Source organism: Sceloporus occidentalis, unplaced genomic scaffold, assembly GCF_023333645.1.
Source record: "Sceloporus occidentalis isolate IW3139 unplaced genomic scaffold, rSceOcc1.0.p SCAF_145, whole genome shotgun sequence".
Lineage (NCBI taxonomy): Eukaryota > Metazoa > Chordata > Lepidosauria > Squamata > Phrynosomatidae > Sceloporus > Sceloporus occidentalis.
The window spans coordinates 537399-561710 of record NW_028317125.1 but is presented as its reverse complement, the minus strand read 5'-3'; the positions used below and the strand labels follow the sequence as shown (position 1 = coordinate 561710).

The 24312-nt window shown below is 42.8% G+C and overlaps 2 protein-coding genes across 2 annotated transcripts; one reads left to right on the top strand and one right to left on the bottom strand.

Moving 5' to 3' along the window:
- Positions 1 to 256: 256 nt before the first annotated feature.
- LOC149280846 (SURP and G-patch domain-containing protein 2-like) lies at positions 257 to 7671 on the bottom strand. Its single transcript, XM_089500028.1, has 9 exons — positions 7551 to 7671; positions 5669 to 7126; positions 4856 to 4943; positions 2962 to 4430; positions 2287 to 2398; positions 1782 to 2146; positions 1431 to 1492; positions 988 to 1124; positions 257 to 383 (listed from the first exon to the last, which is right to left on the bottom strand). Exons 1-9 carry the CDS (start codon positions 7669 to 7671, stop codon positions 257 to 259), a joined length of 3939 nt encoding a protein of 1312 aa, XP_089356154.1.
- A 3378-nt stretch (positions 7672 to 11049) lies between these two features.
- On the top strand, positions 11050 to 24111 carry LOC149280845 (armadillo repeat-containing protein 6-like). Its single transcript, XM_089500019.1, has 7 exons — positions 11050 to 11176; positions 11948 to 12030; positions 12918 to 13488; positions 13937 to 14082; positions 14517 to 14648; positions 15828 to 15965; positions 23899 to 24111. Exons 1-7 carry the CDS (start codon positions 11056 to 11058, stop codon positions 24109 to 24111), a joined length of 1404 nt encoding a protein of 467 aa, XP_089356145.1. The 5' UTR covers positions 11050 to 11055.
- The last annotated feature ends 201 nt before the right edge of the window (positions 24112 to 24312 follow it).

The window sequence follows — 24312 nt, the reverse complement described above, 5'->3', positions numbered from 1 at the left end:
AGGCACCTGCCCACCTACATTTTGGATAAAAACCAACAAAAACACACAGGAATTCAGGGAGGGATTCCCTAGATTATAAAGCAAGGTGTTTAAAAGGCACCATGCATAGAAAAAGTAAAAGTACAGCTAAAATAATATCCTTATTTTTCTTTGGTTTGCTTCCGGCTTCACTAAGAAAAACACAAAATGAAGGCTTCAAGTAAACAACGGGAAAAGACGGCTGCAATAAAACCAAAAGCAGTTACACCGAACTTACCTATTTACCCATTTTTTGCCTGTACATTTGCATCATTCTTTGTCGAAAGACGTCAAAGTTGTCTTCTTGGGACTCTCCACCCTCTTTATTTTCCACACCTAAGCCCTCTCCAGCAGACACTGCCCCCCTGTAAACAAAGTGGCAGACTTAAAAACTATTTTGTGGTAGGAGCGGAATCAATGCCTTTGGATATCTCACGTTTTATTTTCTCTCCAAATGTTAGCCTGGTCACCCATTTGACTGAACATTGCAGTTTTCAATCCCAGAAGGGCAATGAAACCGGGATAACAGCATTTGAGGAGGTACGTCAGGAATTCCCTCGGACTATGTGCTGTGCAGGAAATGGCAAGCTGGAGGGGGGCACAGTATTCAGTTTATTTCACCTGTTATATTTTAGGTCCTTTATTTCCTATATAAATTTAGGATTACGGTTAGCACGTAAATCCCTTAGTACATCAGAGGGGAGGAGAGGGATCAAGCACATGGAGGATCATCCAGGAGCAACGGGTCTAAGATGAAAGATTAAGTGAATAAAAGTATCCCCTTCATTGCAGTAGAAACCCAGGGTCTCACACCCTACTTGGAATCTTCGATGGTCCCCTTGCTAGCACACAGCTATAAAAACAAACCAGATGAGGTTTTGCCATCAAATAAAAAAGAAAAACAAACCAAAGCCACAACATACGGCACTTAAAGTACACACTCATGTTACACTTGGTATCGCAACATACACTTTTATGGGGTTCTTTATCCCAGACCCGCCAGATCCAAGTCCGCGTCCTTCTTTCCAGCCCATTTTACTCAGCATCTGGAAACCCACATTCTCCTGTGTCAGTTTCTTGTTGGCAAACTCCAGATCTGCAGGTTTCTAGAAACAAAAAACAAGTCGTAGTTGGAGATTTAAACAGAATAATTGTCTTCACAACATTACAACTTTCTATTTGACATTTAACGCTTTGTTTAGGACAAACCATTATACAAGGCTAAACATGTGTTATAAAATTATGTTGGAAAGGGATGTAAAGGGAAATTCTTTACGCAAAGCACCACATCTTAGCCATTTTTGTAGAAGCAAACCACCAAACCAAATTAGAAATGTGTACAGATTCATATGGGTGACCTACATCTACAGTTTCCTCAAACATTTTACCATGTCTATGATTTATTATCTCACCTTTCTTCTGTTGGCACCACGCCCTCGCGGACGGTCATATTCTATACGTACTGGATCATGAACTGCAGGAAGAGATGGGAAAGAAACACACATCAAACATTAAAATGAATAGATAAATGGTTAGACCAAAATTTCAGCATGATAGTACTTCTGAATTTTAAAACAAACAAAAAAAAAAACTTGTTAAATGTCATGGATATGTACACGTGTCACAGAACACATGTTCCATTAGTCATAAAGGTTTGTGAGCAAGAATTTCTTTAAAATTAAGTTTGACTATATTCTATCAAATGCAGAAATTGAAAAAAGGCCATATAAAGCAACAGATTATGGCCAAATAAATTTTCTAACCTTTGGGTTCATCCACAAGACACACTCTTTTGGGCGGCAGCATTCCAACTTTCAATTTTGAGACCCTCTTCCGTGGCATTGGCGGCCGTGCTGGTGTTGGCATTTGACTAAATGCAGCGACTAGTGGATTTTCAGTGCTGGGAGCCTCAGCTGCCTCACATTCAGCTTCCATCTCCACATCATCTAAATCATCCAAAAGCTGGGCATCATCAATCCTTATATTCTCCAAATCACCGTCATCTTCCAACAAATCATCATCGTCGTCATCATCATCATCATCTGATGCCTCTTCTTCCGCGAGTTTGAACTCCTCCACCTTACTCTTGTAGAAAAGGTAGGCTGGACTCTCCTTCTCACGCAGAAACCTTGGTAAGAAGGAAAAAAAGATCATTGCAAAACACAGACAAATATTGTGAGATAGATTATATATACACACACACATTTTTAAGGCATTCCTTGGTATCAGCTTATGGAAACACTGCCATAAACACAGAGTAGAACTCACCAGAATTCTGGGTTGTTAACACTGTTCTCCATGCTGAACTGCTCAATTTCTGGACCCATCTGAGCGACAAACTGTGCCAACTTTACAGCTGTGTCCTTGGTCTTCTCATCAACTATAAACAAAAAAACACTTCTTATTTATAAAGCACCAACAATTTACACAGCTACACTAAGACAAACCGATACATTTGGTGGAGAGAGCCCTGCTCGCAAGCTTACAATCTTGAGGGAATGGGGTGACAAACATAAGGCACAGAGAAAGGGTGAGAGGTAGTGTGGTGAATTCAGCTGAATTCCATTTCCTATTTAGGCTTACGGCTTTTTCGATTCCATAGCTAGGACTCCTATGCTGATCCATTTTAAATAACTAAATAATACCGTTTATAGGTTTTAAAATTAGTTCAGGTCTCTAGTGTTTCACGGCAAATACCGGAGTCCATATTGCATGGGCTTCGATGCATTTTATGACAGAAAATAAGCAATGCCTGTGTTTTTGCTCCTCCCTAGACTGCCTCTACTAAAAGAATTCATGGGTACACGTATAACACATGCTCAGTAGCACCCCCATCGAAGTTAACGGAAGAGGTGCTTAGTTTTGAAAATAATATATACAATTTAAAAGGCGCACTCTAGTCCCAAAATTCAGTGAACCCATTATAAAGAATTAGAACCCTACCATCCAAACACTGGGAACCTGGTGCAGAATCATCCTTAACATCTTCAGAAGGCTCCTCAGCCTGTGACTTAGTTTCTGAGGTTACGGTGGAGGCTACGGTAGGGTCAGAAGCCTTGGCAGCAGTTGCTGTGGAGGTTGTGGTAGAAGTCTTAGCTGGGGCAGAAGCCTTGGTAGCTTTGACATTGGTTGTAGTGGAAGCTTTTCCTGGTGCAGTAGACTTGGCAGGGGCTGGTGTGGTAGTTTTTAATGGAGCAGCAGACTTGGCAGGGGCTGGGGTGGTAGCTTTTGCTTGGGCAGGAGGCTTGCCAGGGGTTGAGGAGGTCTTGGATGGTGCTGCTGTGGTAGCCTTGCCTGGGGCAGAAGTCTTGGCAGGAGTTGAGGTGGTAGCTTTTGCAGGGGTAGAAGCCTTGACAGAGGTTGTAGTAGCTTTTGCAGGGGTAGAAGCCTTGGCAGGGGTTGGGGGAGTAGCTTTTGCAGCGGTAGAAGCCTTGGCAGGGGTTGGGGGAGTAGCCTTTGCAGCAGTAGAAGCCTTGGCAGGGGTTGGGGGAGTAGCCTTTGCAGCGATAGAAGCCTTGGCAGGGGTTGGGGTAGTAGCTTTTGCAGGGGTAGAAGCCTTGGCAGGGGTTGGGGGAGTAGCTTTTGCAGCGGTAGAAGCCTTGGCAGGGGTTGGGGTAGTAGCTTTTGCAGCGGTAGAAGCCTTGGCAGGGGTTGGGGTAGTAGCTTTTGCAGCGGTAGAAGCCTTGGCAGGGGTTGGGGTAGTAGCTTTTGCAGCGGTAGCAGCATTGGCAGGGGTAGTAGCTTTTGCAGGGGTAGTAGCTTTTGCAGGGGTAGTAGCTTTTGCAGGGGTAGTAGCTTTTGCAGGGGTAGTAGCTTTTGCAGGGGTTGGGGTTGTAGCTTTTGCAGGGGTAGAAGCCTTGGCAGGGGTTGGGGTAGTAGCTTTTGCAGGAGTAGAAGCCTTGGCAGGGGTTGGGGAGGAAGCCTTGCTTGGGGTGGAACCTGGGACAGATGTCGAAGAATTTTCAGGGGCAGAATCCATAGCAGACTCAGAAGCAGATGCACTGAAAGAGGCTGGAGAAATGCACGTATGGGTTGAGGACGTAGGAACGGAAGATGAGGTAGAAGGTTCATTTTCATGCATTTTCTCATCCGTATCAACCTTATCTTCCGAAGACGACAATACCTCCATTGGCTCAACCTTTACAGATACTTTTCTGAATAAACGGGTAGCATTCTTCCTTAGTTTTTGCCTCCTTGAGTATGCCAAGTTCTTGAAAAGCTTTCTCTTCACAGCTTGTGCCTTTTTTGCATACAGCATGGCCCTCACAGACTCACAGGCTAGCTCTTCAGGGGACCTCCTTGTTTTTTTAGTCTGAGCGTTGTTTACGGATATCTGGCCAGTAGATTTCTGAAATTCTGCTAGTTTCTGACGGTAATATAAATATTCACCGCTGTCTTTGTCAAATAAGAACCTGAAAAAATAGAAGTTATAAAGCATATAACCAAAACCTTTTATAAAACATATTACGGTGGAATAACTTGACAAATAGCTTGTGCAGACCGAGATTGTGACCCTCCTACTATGACTTACTACGTATATATTACCCTCCACCAAAAAGGGTAGAGTGTTATAAGGGATGAGGGGCAATAATTCTGTAAAATGGGTCAAGGTGGAGGATCCATGCAGAACATTTTCACCCATATCTGGAAAAGCTTATATAATGTACACAGCTGCAGAAACATGTTACAACATCACTTTTTGTGCAGCTTCCTGGAGGAAGGGGAAAATTTAAACAAAGAATATTCTGAACCTTGCCTCGCACCTATTTCTAACAAAATAATGACAATTACATTTCAGTAGACGTCACGGAGGGCGAGTTTACAAATGGGCCCTTACCAGAATGCTGGACGTTCTCCTTCCGATTGACTCCCTTTCATGGCACTCTCTACCAGCTTGTCAATTTCCGCTACAACCGCAGGGTCAGCTTCCTTTTTAACTTAATAGGAGAAAATGGATATTCCAGTCGTAAGAAAAGAGGCTTCCTGAAATCATTATTTATAAGCTACCAGTGTGAAACATTTAATTTCTACTTGATGAAACCATTCATACATTAAGTAAAAAGTACATGGTATGACAGACAAGTGCAGATTATCAAATTTAACCTATGGAGTATGACAGAGAGTTAACCTCTGAGGGTAAAGAATCGCAATTCTCTCTCAAGGAAAGTCTGTTAACATTTAGTAGCATATTAATCATCACACCTCACCAAACGTGCTGGCAGAAGCAATACGGTCTGAACTTTATCCCTATTCATTATGAAGGGCCAACACGGGCAAGCTTCTCCGGCTAAAAGGGCTGGGCTAGTCATGCATAATGTATAGTTTAATGGGATAATATTTAGTGGGATTGCTTCAGACTTAACACTTCAGTATACAGGGCCAGTAGTAGCTCGCCGGGGATGATCCAACCCTACTGCAAACTCTTTCTTCTCTGCCGTGAATAAAATGCAAGCGTTTGTCCCGAAAAGTGCATTGTGGCCTACGTGGGCATAAATTTCATAGGGGAGGCTATAGCTTTTTAGAGGACCTATGTGAAAAGATTATATTTTTAATACAAACTGCAGATTTAATAAAATAAAAAACACTTTACTTTCAACATTCAAGAACGCTAAATCCCCAGCATATGAGTTGCTACTTTAACAGAACCAACCTTTGGCTTCAACATCGACATCGAAATCCTCTTTAGCATCCTCGGCCTTTTCCACAGGTACAGGGCGTGATTTTAATTGTAACTTGTTGCCCGGTTTCTTCAGCCAGTCTTTCAGCTGAGCAACGAACTGCTTCCCAAACAGGAATGAATCCTTGAAATTTGGATACTCTGAAGGCTTCCGCTGCATTTCACTCAGCCCCAAGACTTCCATAATATTATTCTGCCTGGAGCTAGAGATCAATGCAAAGGTTTGTCCCAGGAGCACCATTGACTTGCGACACAAAAACACGGTGCTCTTGAGAGCACCAAGCAGTTGCCGTTGGTCAGTGAGGATAGAGTGTTTTAGTTCATAAGTGTTACAGGCCATGAGCAAAGGAATTACACTTCTTAGTAGCCTCTGTTGGATAACCATCATCTCCTTGTCGAAAGGCTTTATGGCTTCAAAGAAATCATTTTTGCTCTTCACAGCTTGTTTCTCCATCAGTAAATCCAACAGATCATTGTCAATTTTGGGATTCTTCAAAGCTGGGTGACTTAGAAATTTAACCCCAGTAAAACAGCGTTCCCTGTGGTTTGAACTCATGACACTTTTAAAGCATTCAACGATCATCTTGCAGGCTTCGGTTTTCACCTTGAACAAAGCTTTGTGCTGTTTTATATGGTCCATATCGTTTTCCATTGTATTGAACTTGGCCCACCGCATCATCTGCATACTGAATTTAGTGACAGGACTGTTGGCATCTTTGACATTCGTTTCTGTCTTCTTCACAGAATCATTTTCAGTCTGTTTCCCCAAGGATTCACCAGCCTTTCCGGTTTTCTGACTTGGGCTTGCTCCACTCATCGTCTGTCCTGCTTTGCCACCCTGAAATGGACGCCCTGCCTGCACCTTTCCACCCGGACCCTTCTGCATCATGCCTCCACGAGCCTGCTTTACAGACATCTTTCCCCTTGCTCCTGGAGACCTGAAGAGATTTTGAACAGGACCTGTATAATCTGCTCTCTGTTGAAAGCGCTCTCCTTGAGGTGCTGAACGAAATTCCCTGTAGACGTCTGGCCGGACCATACTGTAGTCTGGAGAACGTAGAGGGTCACGTTCAAGCTCCCAACGTCTAGGGCCATCCAAATCCCTAGAAAGTAACTCCTCACGCTCCCTGTTTCTGAGCGGATCAAGTTCATAAATCCGACGGTTGGTGGCACTAAGTTCCTCCCTCAGCAGACGTTCTCTTGTCAGAGGGTCATCTGAACGCCACCTGTCTAAAATCTGATCACTGAGTCTTCCTGGAGACAGATCTCTTCCGTATTCTCTTAACTGGTATGACTGACGAGCTAAATCTTCTCTCCTTGTCTCAATATCCCAGTTTCTGCTTAAAGAATCACGATAACCATATCTTTCGCTGTCCCTAAAAAGAGAATTGTAGCTCTCCATTGGAATTCTTGAGAGATTTTTTGTCGGTCCTGTTAGAGGGAGGAAAAACCCACACATTACCAATGAGTTTCTTTATAAAAAGAATATTCTCAAAATTTGTACGTTCATTTTTTGTAACATTACTTAAATAATGAGAACCTAGGTTTCCTCAAAAGTAAACTAACTGAACTGAACATGGTGGGGGAAAACGTGCCAATTCTGTCTCAGCATTTTACTTCCAGCAAGACCTTTCTGTGCAGATCAATAGGAATGAAAACAAATAAATATATATATATATATATATATATATATATATATATATATATATATATATATATATATATATATATATATATATATATATATATATATATATCGTCCCTTGCATGATACTATAACTCTAAATATATATTTAGAGTTATAGTATCATGCAAGGGACGATTTAACAGGTGAGCATTATCAACATGAACGCACCGTCAAGCTGAAATTCCTTTACTGTTTCAGAAATCGCTTGGTCCATACTAATTCGATACCTCTTCATTTTCTCCTGCACTACAGCATCAAAAGTATCACGCGTTATCCTCTGACTCGCCATGTTTTGACTGTGAAAACCATTGAGAGAAGAGATTAGGACATGCATCAAAGCAAAGCACGGTAATGACATTTTCAATGCAAGCATACTTAAAAAGGGGAAAGAAATATCCGAGCATAAATTACAGTGCTATATACAGTAAGGGAAGGGTTAAATGTTATGGGAAATGGCATAGGGTATTGATATAGGCAAGTATTAAAAATAAAAAATTGCAGCCTACACACACTACGCTCTATCTATCTCCTCCAGACTACAAAGTTGGAGGAGAGAGACAGAACATCTGCGGAAACGATCACATGAAAACGGCGATCGCATATAAATACTGCCGGATCATTGGTTCTCGGGGACTGTCTCATAAAGTTAGCCCCCGTGAACAATAACGGACCAAATGTGGTGCCCTTGTGTAATTCCACAAGGGCATCTCGCAATGGCTTTTTTCTGGACATACATGTACATCCACAAGGGACTGAAGAAGTTAACTAAAGGTGTTACAGACTGCCGTGTAAGACTCATGTGGCCGTCTTCTCACATGAACACTGTGATTGCAACCAAAATGGATGCTGCTCTATTCCATCATTATGTTAGCTTCATTTGGGGCTGGGAACGGTTTCCTGGAATCAGAACAGCTTGCCCTCGAATCGCTTCATTAAGCGCCTCTGACTGAATTACAAAAAGGTATTTCAACTGATGTCGAAGGCCCTAACAGGCGCACTTGCAGTAGAATACCAACAGAATATCAGGTGTTAATCATTAAGACAGCTCCCATTGTGCTTGGGAGGATGTTACCTTTTGAATGAAATATATCAACTTTTTAGCTTTAAAACATTACAAGCAAATGGTGTACGGAGAGGTAATTCATATACATCTTTATATGAAGATTTAACAAAAGAAAGCTGTCCGCAAAAATAAAAAAAATAGATTACAGTATTTTTCCACATTTTATTAAAAATGATAAATCTAGGTGCTGATGGTGAACTTTTGGACTAATTAAGATGTGTGTGTGTGTGTATATATATATATATATATATATATATATATATATATATATAAATCATAAGAAACATGTAGGTAACATGTAAACAAAGCTGCACAAACTGGACCGGCCTCCCACGTGGGGTGATTGTGGCCCGGTCGACTCCCAGCACTCAAAGGGTTAATGCGTAGCCCACCTGCACAAAGAGCAATTCTGGTGCAATGTGGCCTCCACACGCAGGGCTATACCGCACACTCGCTGTGTAAACATGTTACCTCAAATATTATTATGAAAAATAAATAAAGATGTCGCCAAGTCCAAAGCCCACCCATATCTTTACATGGAAGCCAACGACCGTGTTACCCACTTCCCTTGTGCTACCGCTATCAGGGAGACACGGGCATGAGGGAGGGAAAGAAGACTGCCAGCGCCATGCCACACTATTCACGCGTGGGTGTGCTGGGACGCGTGGTATTATATAACACTAATTAGCTTGTGTTTCTGGCCTACAGAGGATGGCTCATTAATCGAGGCAATTAGAAACCACGCATAATAAGAAACCCACGCTAAATAAACGCTGCTTTCAACTGTATGCACATTAAAGCCCGACTAACCCAATATATCTACCAACAAAGCATTATAACACAGTTTTACCTTCTCACCGATCCTCTATAACCGGGTACTCCCGTTGTCCCCTTCCCAGGTCTCGCACGTTGGCGTGCTGACGTCACACGCTGACGTGATGCCCGGATACGCCTTCTTTATTAAGGGCAGGGGAGTGGTTGCTTTCTTTCTAGAACTGTTATGTGCGTTTCTAAGGTAAGTAGATAAACAGAAACATAGACGTTATAATTATACGTCATTGTACGCTTACATAATCCTCAATAACAACCCAGGCTTTCGTTTTTATTTTATTTCTCCAAGGAGGAATTTGCCCTCAGAAAAGATGGAGGCTGCTGAGTGATGCCACTTCCGCCTATGGTTGCTATGTCAGAACCTGGAGACGGGTAAAGAGGAGGCAGGTAACTTTATACGCGTGTTTATTATAGCTTTATTGGTTTCTTGTGCAACTGGATGCATTTTGTTTCTGTGTGAGGCCTCTTTGTTATCGGTTGATTTTCTTTTATTATGAATAAATGGGTGATGTGCTTTATACCCATGTGGAGCCACCTTTATTCGATGGGGCCCTTAGATACATTTGCACATGTATTAAAATGTTCTCACAGGTTTCATGGACAGGGATAATTAATTTAAGGTTCTGCTCCACTTGCACCATAATGCTTCCCGTGTGGACAATGAGCCTGTCTGCCTTTGCCCATAGCTCTAAATATACAGCTGAGATATCAGTGGCAATAGGAACATTAATACAGACAATGCAATGATCAGCATCCCAACATATATGACAGATCTCAATGAAAGTGGACTTGAATATGTATTTGTCATGTAAAATGCAGTGCATGTTTATGTGACCTATGTCAACGTCTGCCAGAATTGTGCTTTGGGAATCCTTTGTTGCAGGGACTGGACATCATGCCAGTCAGTGGCTCAAAAAGCGATCCCATTGAAATCTTGGTTCCCCCAGAGATATTCACGTAACCAGCTCTGGAGCTTACTGGCGCTCCGTATATCATATGGCAAGAGATGCGTTTGGCCGAACGCATCTCCTGCATGGGAAATGGCTGAGGGGAGGGCGAGGAACGCAGCAGAGGCATAATATGAAGAATCCCATGCATTTAATGATCATTAAAGGTAGCACTAAACTTAATGCGCATTCAGTGGCTTGTGTGCCCTCGCAAATTCTCCTTTGTATGAGAAAGTCAAGCCATCCATCAGTCAACTGAAGAGCAACACGGTCATGCAGTGAGAAACACATAAGACAGCTTCATGAGAATGGCCGAAGAACAAGCGTAGGTCCTAGAATGAGCTGCTCACGCTTTAAACCCAGCTCGTGTTCCTGAGTTGAAGCAGTTCTGAATGGTAACTAGGCCAATAACGACAGGAAACTGTGACGGACAGAAGTATGAAATGTATGTTCTGTTTGAAGACATCTAAAGGGACCTAAAATGTGCAACAGTGCAGAAAATGAGACCTGGAGAAACATCCATAAGATTATTAACATAACATGAACATGATTATTGTGTATACTAAGCAAAGCACTCGGATTCTTTTAATCCCACAGATTCTTTTCTGCATTACCTTCACACATTCCAGCTACAACTCATCTTGTGCCATTTCTTAGAATTAAACTGAAATTCACAGTTGTTGAGAACAGTTGTGCAGTCAACCTGCTCGTTACAAAAGTATAAGAATTTGTAAAGCTAAGCAAAAATAACGTTTGTAGGATTTACACAACATGCTGTATTTTTACAGGTTGTCCCAGATAAAGAGCATAGTGAGCCGTGAAATCTACTAAAATGGCGTGTAGATGGATTACGCAGGAGACCTTTGATGCTGTTGTACAAGAAAATATTACAGAGTTTGAGATGGACCCAGATGAAGCGTTGACTGAAGCTATCCAGCAATTTGAGTCTCAAGGTACCTTCTGGAGATTGTGCTTATTCCATTCAGTTGACTAGGCTGAACATGACCATCCTGAACTGGTCATCCTTGCTAATAATTGTACCGGATTTGCCCGAATATAGGCCGCGCCTTTCCCCCCCACTTTAAGTCTTTAAAGTGGGGGTGCGGCCTATATTTGGGGTTTAGCGCAGGAATGCACAATTCGTATCGCCCGACTGCATGTTCCGGGCGCTGGGCAGGCAGCAGGGTTAGGATCCAGATCCCCCGCAGCACTGCAGGGTACCTAGATCCTACTCTCCGGCAGGAATATTTGCCTAGTCGAAACTGGGACGTGAGAATCGATGTAGCACAGTTTGCATTAATGGAAAGAACATCCAGTCTAGATGTTTTCTATCATATCTTCATACAGCCTTTACAACCCCTGCCTGAACCAGTCAGCTGCAATGAGCAACTTAATACTAGGGCAGGGATAAGCTAATGGGGTGGAATTAGACCATTACATGGGTTTAGTTAGGCTATCTAACTGTAATATAGAATTTGGGAAAAAGTGACAGATCTGCTTTATGTAGTTTTACTGTATAGAAGTGTGTTTGGTGTACGTTATAAGCAACTTTACAACCACGCCCTCACCCATCAAACACAATGGACTTTTCCCTACATTGTAATGGCTAAAACTGTTTTTGCTGGGCTTTTTTTCTTTTCTTTTGAATGTGATGTACTGTAATACACCATGATGTATGGTAATGCTTCACAGTACCATTAACTACTATTTTCCATTTTAATTAGGGGTTGACTTGACAAATATTGTTAAGGCACCGAAGAAACCATGCAGCGAAAATGAGGTTGAACCGAACCACGACATTCTTCAGGTTTGTGCCAAGATTGCATAGCTTATGCCTCTCTTTAACCCCTTAAGGGCAATGGGTGGTCCCTAAACCCATTGAAAACGATGCATTTTGAGCCCGTACATGTACGGGCTTTGTCAATAATGCGTTAAGAGCGATTGTGCCTTTTTCCTTCCCTGATGTCTGTCTTTTCTAGGAATGTTTTTCTGGGTGTGAGTGTTTCTTGGTGTTCTGCAGCATTCAAAGTCAGAATCAAAGTAAATGATGCTTATAATTGAAGCGCATAAATATAATACATTATTATTCTAAAATAAGTATCAATAGGTCATAAAAAAAAACCCAGCCACACTTCTAATCAAACACCTTATTACAAAAGAGTCCCTCTTTGGCCATCTGAAATGTTAGGAGCTTTGAGATTGAGTGCTAGATGCTGTTTCATAGGTAGCCATGCTATCGGAGACCAGCTTTCACTAAAATGCCAGAGTGAACCTAGCCTGCTTACATGTAATTGCCAAGGATACATCTACGTGTCATCCTTTGGGATTGAGGGACCTTAGTAGAAATGACAACTTTCAGGTCAAGAATATAGCAGCCGAGAGGTGGTCTATGCAGTCTGCTAATGGCCTCATTGTGCAGCGCTGCAGAATATGACGGCCCTCTATAAATCAATATATAATAGTGATATTGGTAGCTGCACTTTGTGACTGACTCCTACATGTCCCGGTAGTTTGCCAACCCCTAACATAACCAATCACGGAGTGTGATGTTGCCATCCACTGTAATCAAGTGTTACATATTTATTATGGGTTTGGATTGTTCCCTGTATTGTCACTACTCGTTTTCACTCATTTAAAACAAGAAAACGAACAGATGTATGTTGCTGCTAAGCTGTGCTCGTTCTCTCATTCCAGATACTGGAGTCCCTGAGGAAAGCCATAGACTCATCAGCTTTAAACAGTGTCTCAGAACTCCTTGTCAAGTTTGGGGACCAGTGTAAACAGGGGCTGGCACACCGTTACCTGGCAGGCCAGAAATCTGCCTACCCTGTGGTGTTGAAAGCATGGAAGCTTTCCGAAGGAGACAGAGAAACATTGTTGAATGCCCTCTACGCCATGTCCTGCCTCACTGATGGACAGCCTGATTTACTAGAGGCTGATGGGCGACAACTGCTGATTCAGGCTTTGCAGAATCACGCAAGTGACGCAGAGGTGACACTGCTAGCCATTCGTCTCATCCGCCACGTGTGCCTAAAGCATGAGCAAAACCGTCAGGATCTTGTGAAGGCAGGGGTTTTACGGCACCTGACCGCTGCCATAACAAACCATGGTGCAGATCTAGAAGTTCTGCGTGAGTCCTGCTCTGCTCTGAGGATAATGACCTTTGACGATGACATTCGAGTCCCATTTGGCCATGCTCATGATCATGCCAAGATGATTGTATTGGAGTATGGCGGCCTGAAGCTTTTAATCCAAGCTGCAAAAGGTAGTTGTTATGGACAACAAAAATCTACATGTCTCATTCTATATTAGTCTTGTGTGAAATAAGTCTTTAAGCTATAGAGCTAAAGATCCCAGCACTGCCAACCTCCCTCAGCCAAATGACTTCTTCTATATCAATACAAATAGGGGACTCAATCTCTGTCATCTCAGTAGTGGTCAAACAGCATTTGTCCAATTAGTTCAAATGAGCCTGTCAACAGTATATTTAGTGTCAAGTGTTCTTACCCATTTATTATTTCCTAATTTCTGCAACAGTTAAAGTTCATAAAAAGCAGCCAGTCCAGAAGGGGAGGTCAGGTGCGTGCTGGGAATTTGTATGCTCTAAGCACCATACAGGTGTAATTTAAATACTGTTGTGTTGAGAACATTTGTAATGTTTCGAGGTGACAGAAACAAATCTAAGCTAATCACTGTGTATCACCTTTTTAAAGCATTTGCAGATAACCCTGGTGTCCTTAGTGAGCTGTGTGGTACCATTGCCCGTCTCTGTGTGCGTAATGAGTATTGTCAGGACGTGGTTGACCTGGGTGGCTTGAACTTCATGGTGGCATTGTTAGCAGACTGCATGGACCATCAGGTAATCTATATAAGGGACGGATCCCTAGTAAACACCTGGATGCTGTTGAACCAAGTAGATCCTTGCAATATTTTATCAATACTTAAGAACATTGAAGTTTCCAACTACTCAACATACTAAACCAGTGATTCACTGAATTATTATTATTGGATCATCATTACAGGCTAAGCAGATGTAATTACATCATTACAATAATGATGGATCATCATTACAGGCTAAGAAGGAAAATTAATGAATTAAGGTGGCCTGGACTTCTTCCATCTTTTTTTATATACTAAGAAAGCGGCTTCCCCAAGGGGTGGACAAAGCAGCACTCTGTTCCAAAGATTAAAACACCAAAAATGTGGTTTCATTAATGTGCTTTAGCAAATAATGCATTGCTAAATTTTCAGTTCATTTAGAGATATTTTGTTTTTTTGTCTGTAAACCCCCAGGAACTGGTAAAACAGGTGTTAAGTGCCATCAGAGCCATTGCTGGGAATGATGATGTAAAAGATGCCATTGTGAACTCTGGAGGGACCGACCTCATTGTCCTGGCAATCTCGCGACACCTCTCCAATGTTCAGGTAATTTACGTATCCAAGAGCTGGTAATTGGTACGCTAATTGTGTTATCACTGTATATTGGTGAACTTTTATTATTTATCAAAACTACTATATTTTACATAGGACCATGCTCGCCAAAAAAAGAAGTTTTAAATGCCCAAAACCAACAATAAGGGGTCTAATCACTAAACAGAGAGTTGACAGGAGACAGTTGACATTATGAACATCTAAACCCAGTGAGCTTTTACTGCAGGAAGGTTTTTGTTTGCCTGTCTAACGGATAGTTCTCGCCCATTGAAGTATGCATTATGCAGGGTCAGTTCAGCCCTTTCTCACTGGAGAAACTTGGCAGTGTTGGCCATTCGTAATGAATAGTGAAGTGAGGGAGCTAAAAGCACCACTCTCCTGCCAACTCTCTCTCTCTTTAGTGAATAAACACCTTTGCTGTAGAGATGCTTATTGTCAGAGGTCAGTTTATTGATTGGGCGAGGTATAAAAGGTTCTACACAAAACCTACAGCGTGAGATTGTTCTCCTCTTGTGAGCATTATGCCCTCTGACCATACCTTGACCAAACTTTACAGTGTTTGTGCAATATACACAAGCAGATCACTAGTAACATGGCATGTAGCTGTAGACGGGGGCAATATAGTCATTATTGTGACAGAAAACTGTAACACAAGTTAAGCTTGGACTCTGGACGTAGAGCTACAGACCGCTAGACTTCCGTGTCAAGTCCTGCTTCCACCAGGAAAAAAGAAAAACTAGAAATTAGCATTTTTGTTATAGAAAGTTTGTGTATAAATACCAGTACCCCAAAATTAATAAAAAATGAACATATGCAGAAAACCCATAAGATTTGGGGATTTTTCCACGTGAAGTTCCAGCTTCATCTGGGTTGTTAATGTTTGACCGTTTGAATAATGTAAAATGGTGCATTATTGTTACTGATCGTTCACTCGTCAATTCTTCTAATCCATTTATTTATGCACATTCTCATTGATCTCGTTTCTCATTAAATTCTGCTTTCTGCCTCCTACATCCATCTTAATTTCATTGGTAGTTCTTTCTCACTGCTTATTCATCGTCCTTCCCATATGTAATGCTGTTTGAGAGTCTGCATCTGATAGATACATTGTTATAGCCGATTGTATTACAAATACTAAGGCTTATTGTTACAGTATCTATTCTCTCTTTTCAGGTCTGTGATCAGGGTTGTGCTGCACTAGCTATGCTGGCTCTGCGCAAACCGGAAAACTGCAACGTGATCATGGAGGGTGGTGGAGCACTAGCTGCTCTCCAGGCCATGAAGACACATCCACGGGACCCCACCGTGCAGGTAAACAAACCGATGTCTGCCATGTGGATTCTAGACATTTTTTTCCCGTCGTGTAGTGTCAGTACCACGGGGGTCGCTCTTCCTGGGACAAGGACCTAGAACCGAAGAGGTTAAGATACCTCCTAACCCCTCCTACTCCTCCCTATAAGAGCCCCTGCAACCCTCATACCTTCAGTTTTTTCCTTGTCCCTTGAAAGGGACGGACCTTGTTCCTTGTTTTTTTGTTTTTTTCGTTGGTGGGGCACACGGGTTGTGTCCGGGGGTTCCCTCCGATTGCTCCCCGGGTGGTGAGCAGAGCGAGGAGTAACGTCCGCATCGGCGGACGTTACGGAGCCGTTTAGACGCCGCGCTCCTATGCCGGCAGGTTGGAGCATGCGCTGCGTTCCACCAAGAGTACTGACACGCTATTGAGCATGCGTGATTCAGTTTCTCTTGTTCAGGGCGCGAAAACTAACTGGTTTTCGCATATATATAGCTGTGCTGCCCAGTCTGACAGCAGAGGAGCTTGTCAACACTGGGATTTCCGTGTCACCAGCCCCCCCACACGGATTGAGGAGTTGTAAGGTAGGATTTGGTTAATCTTACCCTGTCAAATCCTCTGCCCTGTATATTTTCTACTAAAAATTTTTTATTTTTTTTTATTTTTTTTTGTGTTTTATATTAGATGTCTGGTCCGGTTTCACCAGATAAGCCGGATAAAGAGAAATCTTTTACACCTGCTCCAAAAAAGGCTGTGGTTAAAACCAAACATTTATCGTTCACTGAATGTGCCACTCCGTTGCCTGATGGTTGTAAGAAGAAATTTTGCAATGCCTGCTCTGCTGAGAGTTTGGCAAAAGAAAAACAAAAAGACATGCAGTCTTTTTTAGGTTGGTTCCAGGACAACCTGGCGCAAACGTTTGAAACGTTTAAAGCAGCAGCAGCTACACCTGTGGAACCCGTTAAACTTAAATCCCACAAACGTAAGAGGGTATCATCCCCTCATTCTGATTTATCCTCTGGGGAGGTTTCTAGTTCATCCTATTCAGCTTCATCTAGTGGGGAGTCAGAGGATGAGACCAATTTTCCTCCACAGGAGCTGCGTAAATTTGTTAAGGAAGTCTCACGGCTTTTTCAGGATTCAGACCTGTCAGCGCACCCCAAAGGGTTGCCCATGTTATCTCACATGCAGAATCTCATGTATAGAGAGTGGAATAATCCAGGCAAAAGAGCCTTTATATCAAAGCACTCTAAGCAGCTTTTTTACCTTCAGGGCGATGAAAAATGGGAAGATATCCCTAAAGTAGACGTCCAGATAGCCCAGCTTTCCAAACGTACAACCATTCCCATTAGTGAAGTGGCTGGTCTTAAGGATCCTATGGATAAGAGGGCAGAAACGTCTTGCAGACGGATTTACCAATCATCTGGATTCCAGTGTAAAGTGGCGTTGTCTAGCGCATCTGTGGCTAAAGCGCAGGGTGTCTGGTTGCAGTCCTTAGAGGGCAGTCTTTCAGAATCTATGGATGAAGGTTTGTCTAAACTATTTAAAAACCTGACACTGGCTAATAGCTTCCTGCTGGAAGCTGCAGAAGAGGGCCTTAAGCTTTCAGCCCGTAACATGGGTTTGTCTTCCGTTGCCAGAAGGGCATTATGTTCCTGGGCAGCAGATACTGCCTCCAAATCTACTCTATGCGATCTGCCCTTTGAAAGAACCAAGCTATTCGGTTCTTCCTTGGAGGAACTGATCAGACACATGTCTGATACTAAAAAGGCACTTCCTCAGGATAGGAAAAGCAGATGGAACAAGCGATACCAGTATAGACCTTCCAGGCCTTTTCAACCAGTTTTCAAGACTCAAGCCTTTCGTAAACAACACGAGAGAAAGTTTCAGGAACACCCTAAGAAACCAGAGGGTAGGAAATTCTGACGGTGTTGGAGGTCGTCTGCAATGGTTCCTACCAAAATGGAGGCAAACCACAAACAATTCCTGGGTCCTCAGGATCATTGCGGACGGGTACAGGATAAAGTTTTCCAGTTTTCCTCGTCCTCTGTTCCTGATTTCGTGTTACCCCTCTCAGGTGAAGAACTCAGCACTGTTGGCCGAAAGCCTTACCCTTCTAAAAAAGGGTGTCATAGAGCCTGTTCCAAAGTATCAGGAGTTTCAGGGAGTTTATTCCCGTCTCTTCCTGGTCTCAAAGCCGGATGGGTCCTTCCGTCCAATTCTGGATTTAAAGAAAGTCAATGCGTATATTCCTTACCGTCACTTCAGAATGGAATCCATTCTCACGGTTACCCGCCTGTTGAGACAAGGGGACCTTATGGTTACGTTAGACCTAAAAGATGCCTATCTCCATGTGCCTATCGCCATAGCCTCCAGGAAATATCTCAGGTTTGCCATAAGAGTCGGGACAAGAGTTCGTCATTTCCAGTTTACTGCTCTCCCTTTTGGCCTGTCGTCAGCTCCTCGGATCTTCACAAAGCTTTTAACTCCTATTGCAGCGGCTTTACGGAAAGAGGGGATCACAGTCGTCCCTTATCTAGACGATTGGCTGCTAAAAGCAAGTTCTTCTCAGGAGCTCCGGGCACATCTCAGCTTTACGACCCGATGCTTGGGGGAACACGGCTGGATCATAAATTACAAAAAGTCCAACCTGATTCCAACTACGAAGATCCAGTTTCTGGGGCTCATAGTGGATTCCGTCTCTTCGAGACTTTATCTCCCACGCTCCAAGATCAAGAAGATAAAGAATCAGGTTTCCTTTCTGCAACAAAATCCAACCCTTTCCTTCAGGTTGGCTATGAGTATCCTGGGCAGTCTTACAGCGTGTATTCCGGCAGTAAGCTGGTCCAAAGCGCAGTTGAGACCCCTGCAATGGGACATCCTACAACAGTGGTCCAGGAGACCGGAGGATCTAGATGTTACCTTCACGGTATCCAGGGAGGTTTTACTCCGGCTGAATTGGTGGAAAGCAAAGGAGCGCCTCACCCAAGGGCGATCTTTTCTACCACGTCATTGGATCACCCTCACCACGGATGCCTCCAAGGTAGGCTGGGGAGCTCATCTACTCGACCTCTGCAGTCAGGGCAGTTGGTCCTTAATCGATCAAGCCCAATCATCAAACTTTCGGGAACTGAAAGCTGTGTTCCTGGCACTCAAGACCTTCGGTCCAAGATTACGGGGGAAAGCTGTGAGAATCCAGTCCGACAATGCCACCACAGTCTCATATATAAACAGACAGGGTGGCACCCGGATTCCAAGGCTACAGGACCTTTCAGACCATCTCATGCGCTGGGCCCAAAGAAACCTGGAGGATTTAGCAGCGACACATATCAAAGGAGTAGACAACTGTCTGGCAGACGATCTCAGCAGATCTCGTTGCTCCCAAGCAAACTGGTCCCTGGACAAGAGCATTTTTTCTCTCCTAGTTCAAAGATTCGGCCTACCAGATATAGACCTTATGGCGACCAGACAAAACAGGAAATTGCCAGTTTTCGCCTCCCTTTACAGGCAGGACAATCCCCCCCTGCTAGACGGAATGTCAGTGGTTTGGTCTTTCAAGATGGCTTATGTGTTTCCTCCAGTAGCCATGATTCCTCGGATCCTCCTAAAGATTCGGGTAGACAGAGCCAGGGTTTTAGCTATTCTCCCTTATTGGCCGAATCGAAGTTGGTTTTCGGAGCTGCTCAGTATGGCGATTTCAGTATGGGAGCTGCCAGTTTCCTCCCATCTTCTGGAAAACAAGAACCTGTCCAAGGATGTTCTTCTGCAGTTCAGATTGACGGCCTGGCTGCTGCAAGGATGATCCTCCAGAGCAGAGGCGTTTCCAATTCTATGTCAGAAATCCTCTTGGGTTCAGTACGAAGATCTACGTCCACTATTTATCTTCGAGTCTGGAATAAATTTCTCCACTGCTGTGTCTCCAAAAGTTTGGATTTCTCTTTTCCCCCACAAGTTCTGTTCTGGATTTTTTGCAGGAAGGTTTTTCAGCGGGTCTCACAGTCTCGACGCTTAAGGGACAGGTTTCAGCCCTGAGTCATTTTCTCCTGTCGGAGTTGGCGTCCCAAGTTCTCGTCAGGCGTTTTTTTAAGGCTGCCATCATTCAACGGCCTCCCAGACGTTCGCATTTTCCCTCCTGGGATTTGTCATTGGTCCTCCAAGCACTCTGCTCTGAACCATTCGAACCTTTGGAAGAGGTATCTCTAAAATTTTTATCCCTCAAGACGGCTTTTTTGGTGGCCATTACCTCAGCGAGGAGGGTCAGTGAACTTCAAGCTCTTTCCGCGGCTCCAGAATTTACTATTTTCCACCAAGATAAAGTCGTCCTGTATGTTAAACCTTCTTTTTTGCCCAAGGTTATCTCTGAAGCTAATGTCAATCAGCCATTAATTTTGCCCTCTTTCTTCCCGTCTCCTTCAACTCCGGAAGAATCACTCTGGCACACTTTAGACGTCCACAGAGCTCTACGAATTTATATAGACCGCACTGCTTTTTTCCGCTCCATGGATCAATTGTTTGTTAATTATTTTGGTAGATCCACAGGCAATGCGGCCTCCAAGCACACGATATCTCGATGGCTTTCCGATACTATTCGCTTAACCTACTCTCTCAGTGGTCAGGTTCTTTCATCCCGCATTACTGCTCACTCCACCAGAGCTATGGCTACATCCTGGGCTGAAAGGTCTTCGGCATCTCCAGAAGAAATATGCAAAGCAGCTACTTGGTCTTCCTTTCACACGTTTATCAAGCATTACCGGCTAGACATCTTCTCCTCCTCTGATGCTGACTTTGGGCGTAAGGTGCTTCAGGCAGTTACCTCGTGACCGTTTTTTCCCCACCCAGGAGGGGTCATCTTGCTATATCCCCGTGGTACTGACACTACACGACGGGAAAAATAGTAATTTTACTTACCGTAAATTCTTTTTTCCTTAGTGTAGTGTCAGTACATATATCCCTCCCTGTGCATTTTTGTATTAAAATTATTTTTTTGCAAGCTATCTTGTGTTTCTTGGTACTTTCTGAAGGTATGAGGGTTGCCGGGGCTCTTATAGGGAGGAGTAGGAGGGGTTAGGAGGTATCTTAACCTCTTCGGTTCTAGGTCCTTGTCCCAGGAAGAGCGACACCCGTGGTACTGACACTACACTAAGGAAAAAAGAATTTACGGTAAGTAAAATTACTATTTTTTCCTTAAGTATCAAAGGAGCCAAGGTACGTCTCAAAAATCTATCTATCCAATAAGCAATACACCTCCAACCACGAATAATGCTCTCCTATGATTAATGGTGTAACTCCATTTTAGATTAAATACTGAAGTTTGCCTTGGCCAATCACTTTTTTTTCTTACTGTATTTAACCCCTTAATGACAATTGCCGGTCCTGGCACGGCACGGAAAAGCATGTGCTTTACGACAATTGACGTGCCAGGACCGGCACGTCTTTAAACGGGTGCAGAAAGCGATCTACTATCGCTTTTTGCACCCAAAAAGCGTTGCTGAATGCCTCGACCTCGAGGCATTCAGCAACGCCGCGATCGGCACAAAGGGGCCATCTCTGGCTCCTCCACGGGGCGTCAACATCCGCCATACTTTGTATGGCGGCGGACGCCCGTTTTAAAAGCGTTTAGGAGGCGATCGACGATCGCCTCCTAAACTTAAATGATGTCGCTGGAATGCCTCGATCAGGAGGCATCCAGCGACACCAAACACTAACCTTTTGATGGGCTGTGACCGCTCCGGAGAGCGGTCACAGCCGCAGCTGCCGGCAATCTTCGCCATCAAGGAAGATGGCCGCCGTCCTGTAACAGGAACCACAAATTTTAAAAGTTCGCTAGATAGTCCAGACCATCTAGAGAACTTTGGCTCCACTTGCAGGTTGAATACAGGTACTGCATTCACCATGCAAGTCAATGGAGCCCAGCTTTCTAATCACAGTGTGATTAGTAAAAATAAATTAAAAAATAAAATAAAATTAATAATAATTAGAAAAAAATAGTAAAAAAACAGTAAAATGTAAAAATCATTTCCCACTGATGTCACTATCAGGGGAACCTCCAAGTTGAAAAAAAATATTAAATTTTTTTTTAAAAAAAATAAAAAAAAAATATATATATATATAAAAAATATATTTTTGTGAGCAAGTCCTAAAATTAGCATATTAGCTTAAAACAATTCTCGCATGGAAAGAGTTAAAATACTGGCATAATAAATGCCCGTGGGGTGTCTACTTTTAAAAAATGTATGATTTGATGGGGTAAATTGAATGGACCAGGTTCAACAACGTCCCAATTAACACGGGGGGAAGGATGGCCACACATCTAATTTCCAATTAGAAAAATGCACACGTACCAAATGTGGCCTTTTAGTTCCCCCAAAAAATGACACACCCATGCATGTGGGGTATCACTGCACTCAGGAGATGTTGCTGAACACATTATGGGGTGTCGTGTGACAGCGGCATATACCAGGAGCTGTAAATTCATACATAAAGTAGGTGTGTGTGGGAAAAATACACACACAAAAATATTACTGCAAACTTTGAAAAAATGCTGGTGGTAAAATATGTGCATGCAAAGAGTTAAAATACCAGCATTTAAAATACCCTGTGGTGTCTAGTTTTGAAAAATATATGGTTTTGTTGGGCACACTGAAATGGCCTGGCTCAAAGATGTACCAAATAGGGCATGGGCAGTGGATCCCAAATGCCAAAGTTCAACATTGAAAAAAGCGCATGCCCCAAATGTGGCCCTTTTGCCCCAAAACAGTCAGGCAAAATCATTCATGTGAGGTATCGCTGTACTCAGGAGATGTTGCTGAACACATATTGGGGTGTTTTGTGATAGTGACATATACGAGAACATTTTAATTCATACCTGAATTAAAATGTGTGTGGAATACCAAATGCAAAAAAATGACTACCACAAAGTTTGACAAAGACTGGTGGTAGATATGGTGCATGGAAAGAGTTAAAATACTAGCATTTGAAATACCCTGGGGTGTCTAGTTTTCAAAAATATATGGGTTTATTGGGCACACTGAAATGGCCCGGCTCAAAGATGTACCAAATAGGGCATGGGCAGTGGATCCCCAAATGCCAAAGTTCAACATTGAAAAATGCGCATGCCCCAAATGTGGCCCTTTTGCCCCAAAACAGCCAGGCAAAATCATTCATGTGGGGTATCGCTGCGCTCAGGAGATGTTGCTGAACACATATTGGGGTGTTTTGTGATAGTGACATAAACTAGAACATTTTAATTCATACCTGAAGTAAAATGTGTATGACAAAACAAATGCAAAAAAATGACTACCATAAAGTTTGACAAAGACTGGTGGTAGATATGGTGCATGGAAAGAGTTAAAATACTAGCATTTGGAATACCCTGGGCTGTCTAGTTTTCAAAAATATATGACTTGATGGGGTAAATTGCATTGGCCGGGTTCAAAGATACCCGAAATGGCACATGGGGGGAAGAATTACCAGATTTGGAAAAAATGGCTTTGAAATAGCAAAACGCTACCTGTACTTATTGCCCCATAATGGGTAGAAAAAAGCAAAAAAACATAAAAACATTGGGTATTTCTAAACTCAGGACAAATAGTAGAATCTATTTAGCAGGTTTTTTCATTACCTTTTATAGATGAGTAAAAGATTTTTCAACTAAAAGTTAGAAACAGTCATTTTTTTCTACATTTTTCACCATATTTTATAATTTTTTTAATAGTAAATAATATGATACAATCAAAACAATGTCATCTAAAGAAAGCCCTTCTTGTCCTGAAAAAAAAAATATCTAATGTGTGTGGGTTCAGTAAACGGGAAAGAAGAAAATTACAGCTAAACACAAGCAGCGCAGAAATGTTAAAAAGGCCATTGTCACAAAGGGTACAAAAAGTAAAATCAGCCTTTGTCTCGAAGGGGTTAATTAATCCAATGTTGACATGTAAATTCTCCCCCCACCAGAAACAAGCTTGCATGGTGATCAGGAATCTAGTCTCTCGGAATCCAGAGTTCTGTGAGCCCATCTTGGAAATGGGAGCAGAGTCGCTGATCGTACAGGCTCGCAGCACACACAAAGACTGTGACGATATAGCCAAAGCTGCTCTAAGGGACCTTGGATGCAAAGTAGACCTCCGAGAGCTATGGACTGGCAAGAAAGGAAGCTTAGAGCGCTGATCCCAGCATGACCTGGTCAGCATAAAGCGCTAGCAGGTTAAAAGGAGGCAAAGGATATTGTCTGTCCCTCCAAAAATGAGCATATGTGCTCCACTGTAAACAGTCTTTATTTATTTATGTTGTACATGGATTAACAAGGCACAAAGCCAGTGGTATAAATCACATGCTATACTTTTACAGTGTCTAATTTGCTTCACCTGG

Coding starts and splice junctions, on each gene's coding strand:
- LOC149280845 (XM_089500019.1), top strand. CDS start 11,056: ATGGCGTGTAGATGGATTACGCAGGAGACCTTTGATGCTGTTGTACAA. Junction 14,649..15,827: donor GACACCTCTCCAATGTTCAG/GTAATTTACGTA, acceptor CTCTCTTTTCAG/GTCTGTGATCAGGGTTGTGC. Junction 15,966..23,898: donor CACGGGACCCCACCGTGCAG/GTAAACAAACCG, acceptor TCCCCCCACCAG/AAACAAGCTTGCATGGTGAT.
- LOC149280846 (XM_089500028.1), bottom strand. CDS start 7,671: ATGGCGAGTCAGAGGATAACGCGTGATACTTTTGATGCTGTAGTGCAG. Junction 7,127..7,550: donor AAAGGAATTTCAGCTTGACG/GTGCGTTCATGT, acceptor TCCCTCTAACAG/GACCGACAAAAAATCTCTCA. Junction 1,493..1,781: donor TCTTGTGGATGAACCCAAAG/GTTAGAAAATTT, acceptor CTCTTCCTGCAG/TTCATGATCCAGTACGTATA.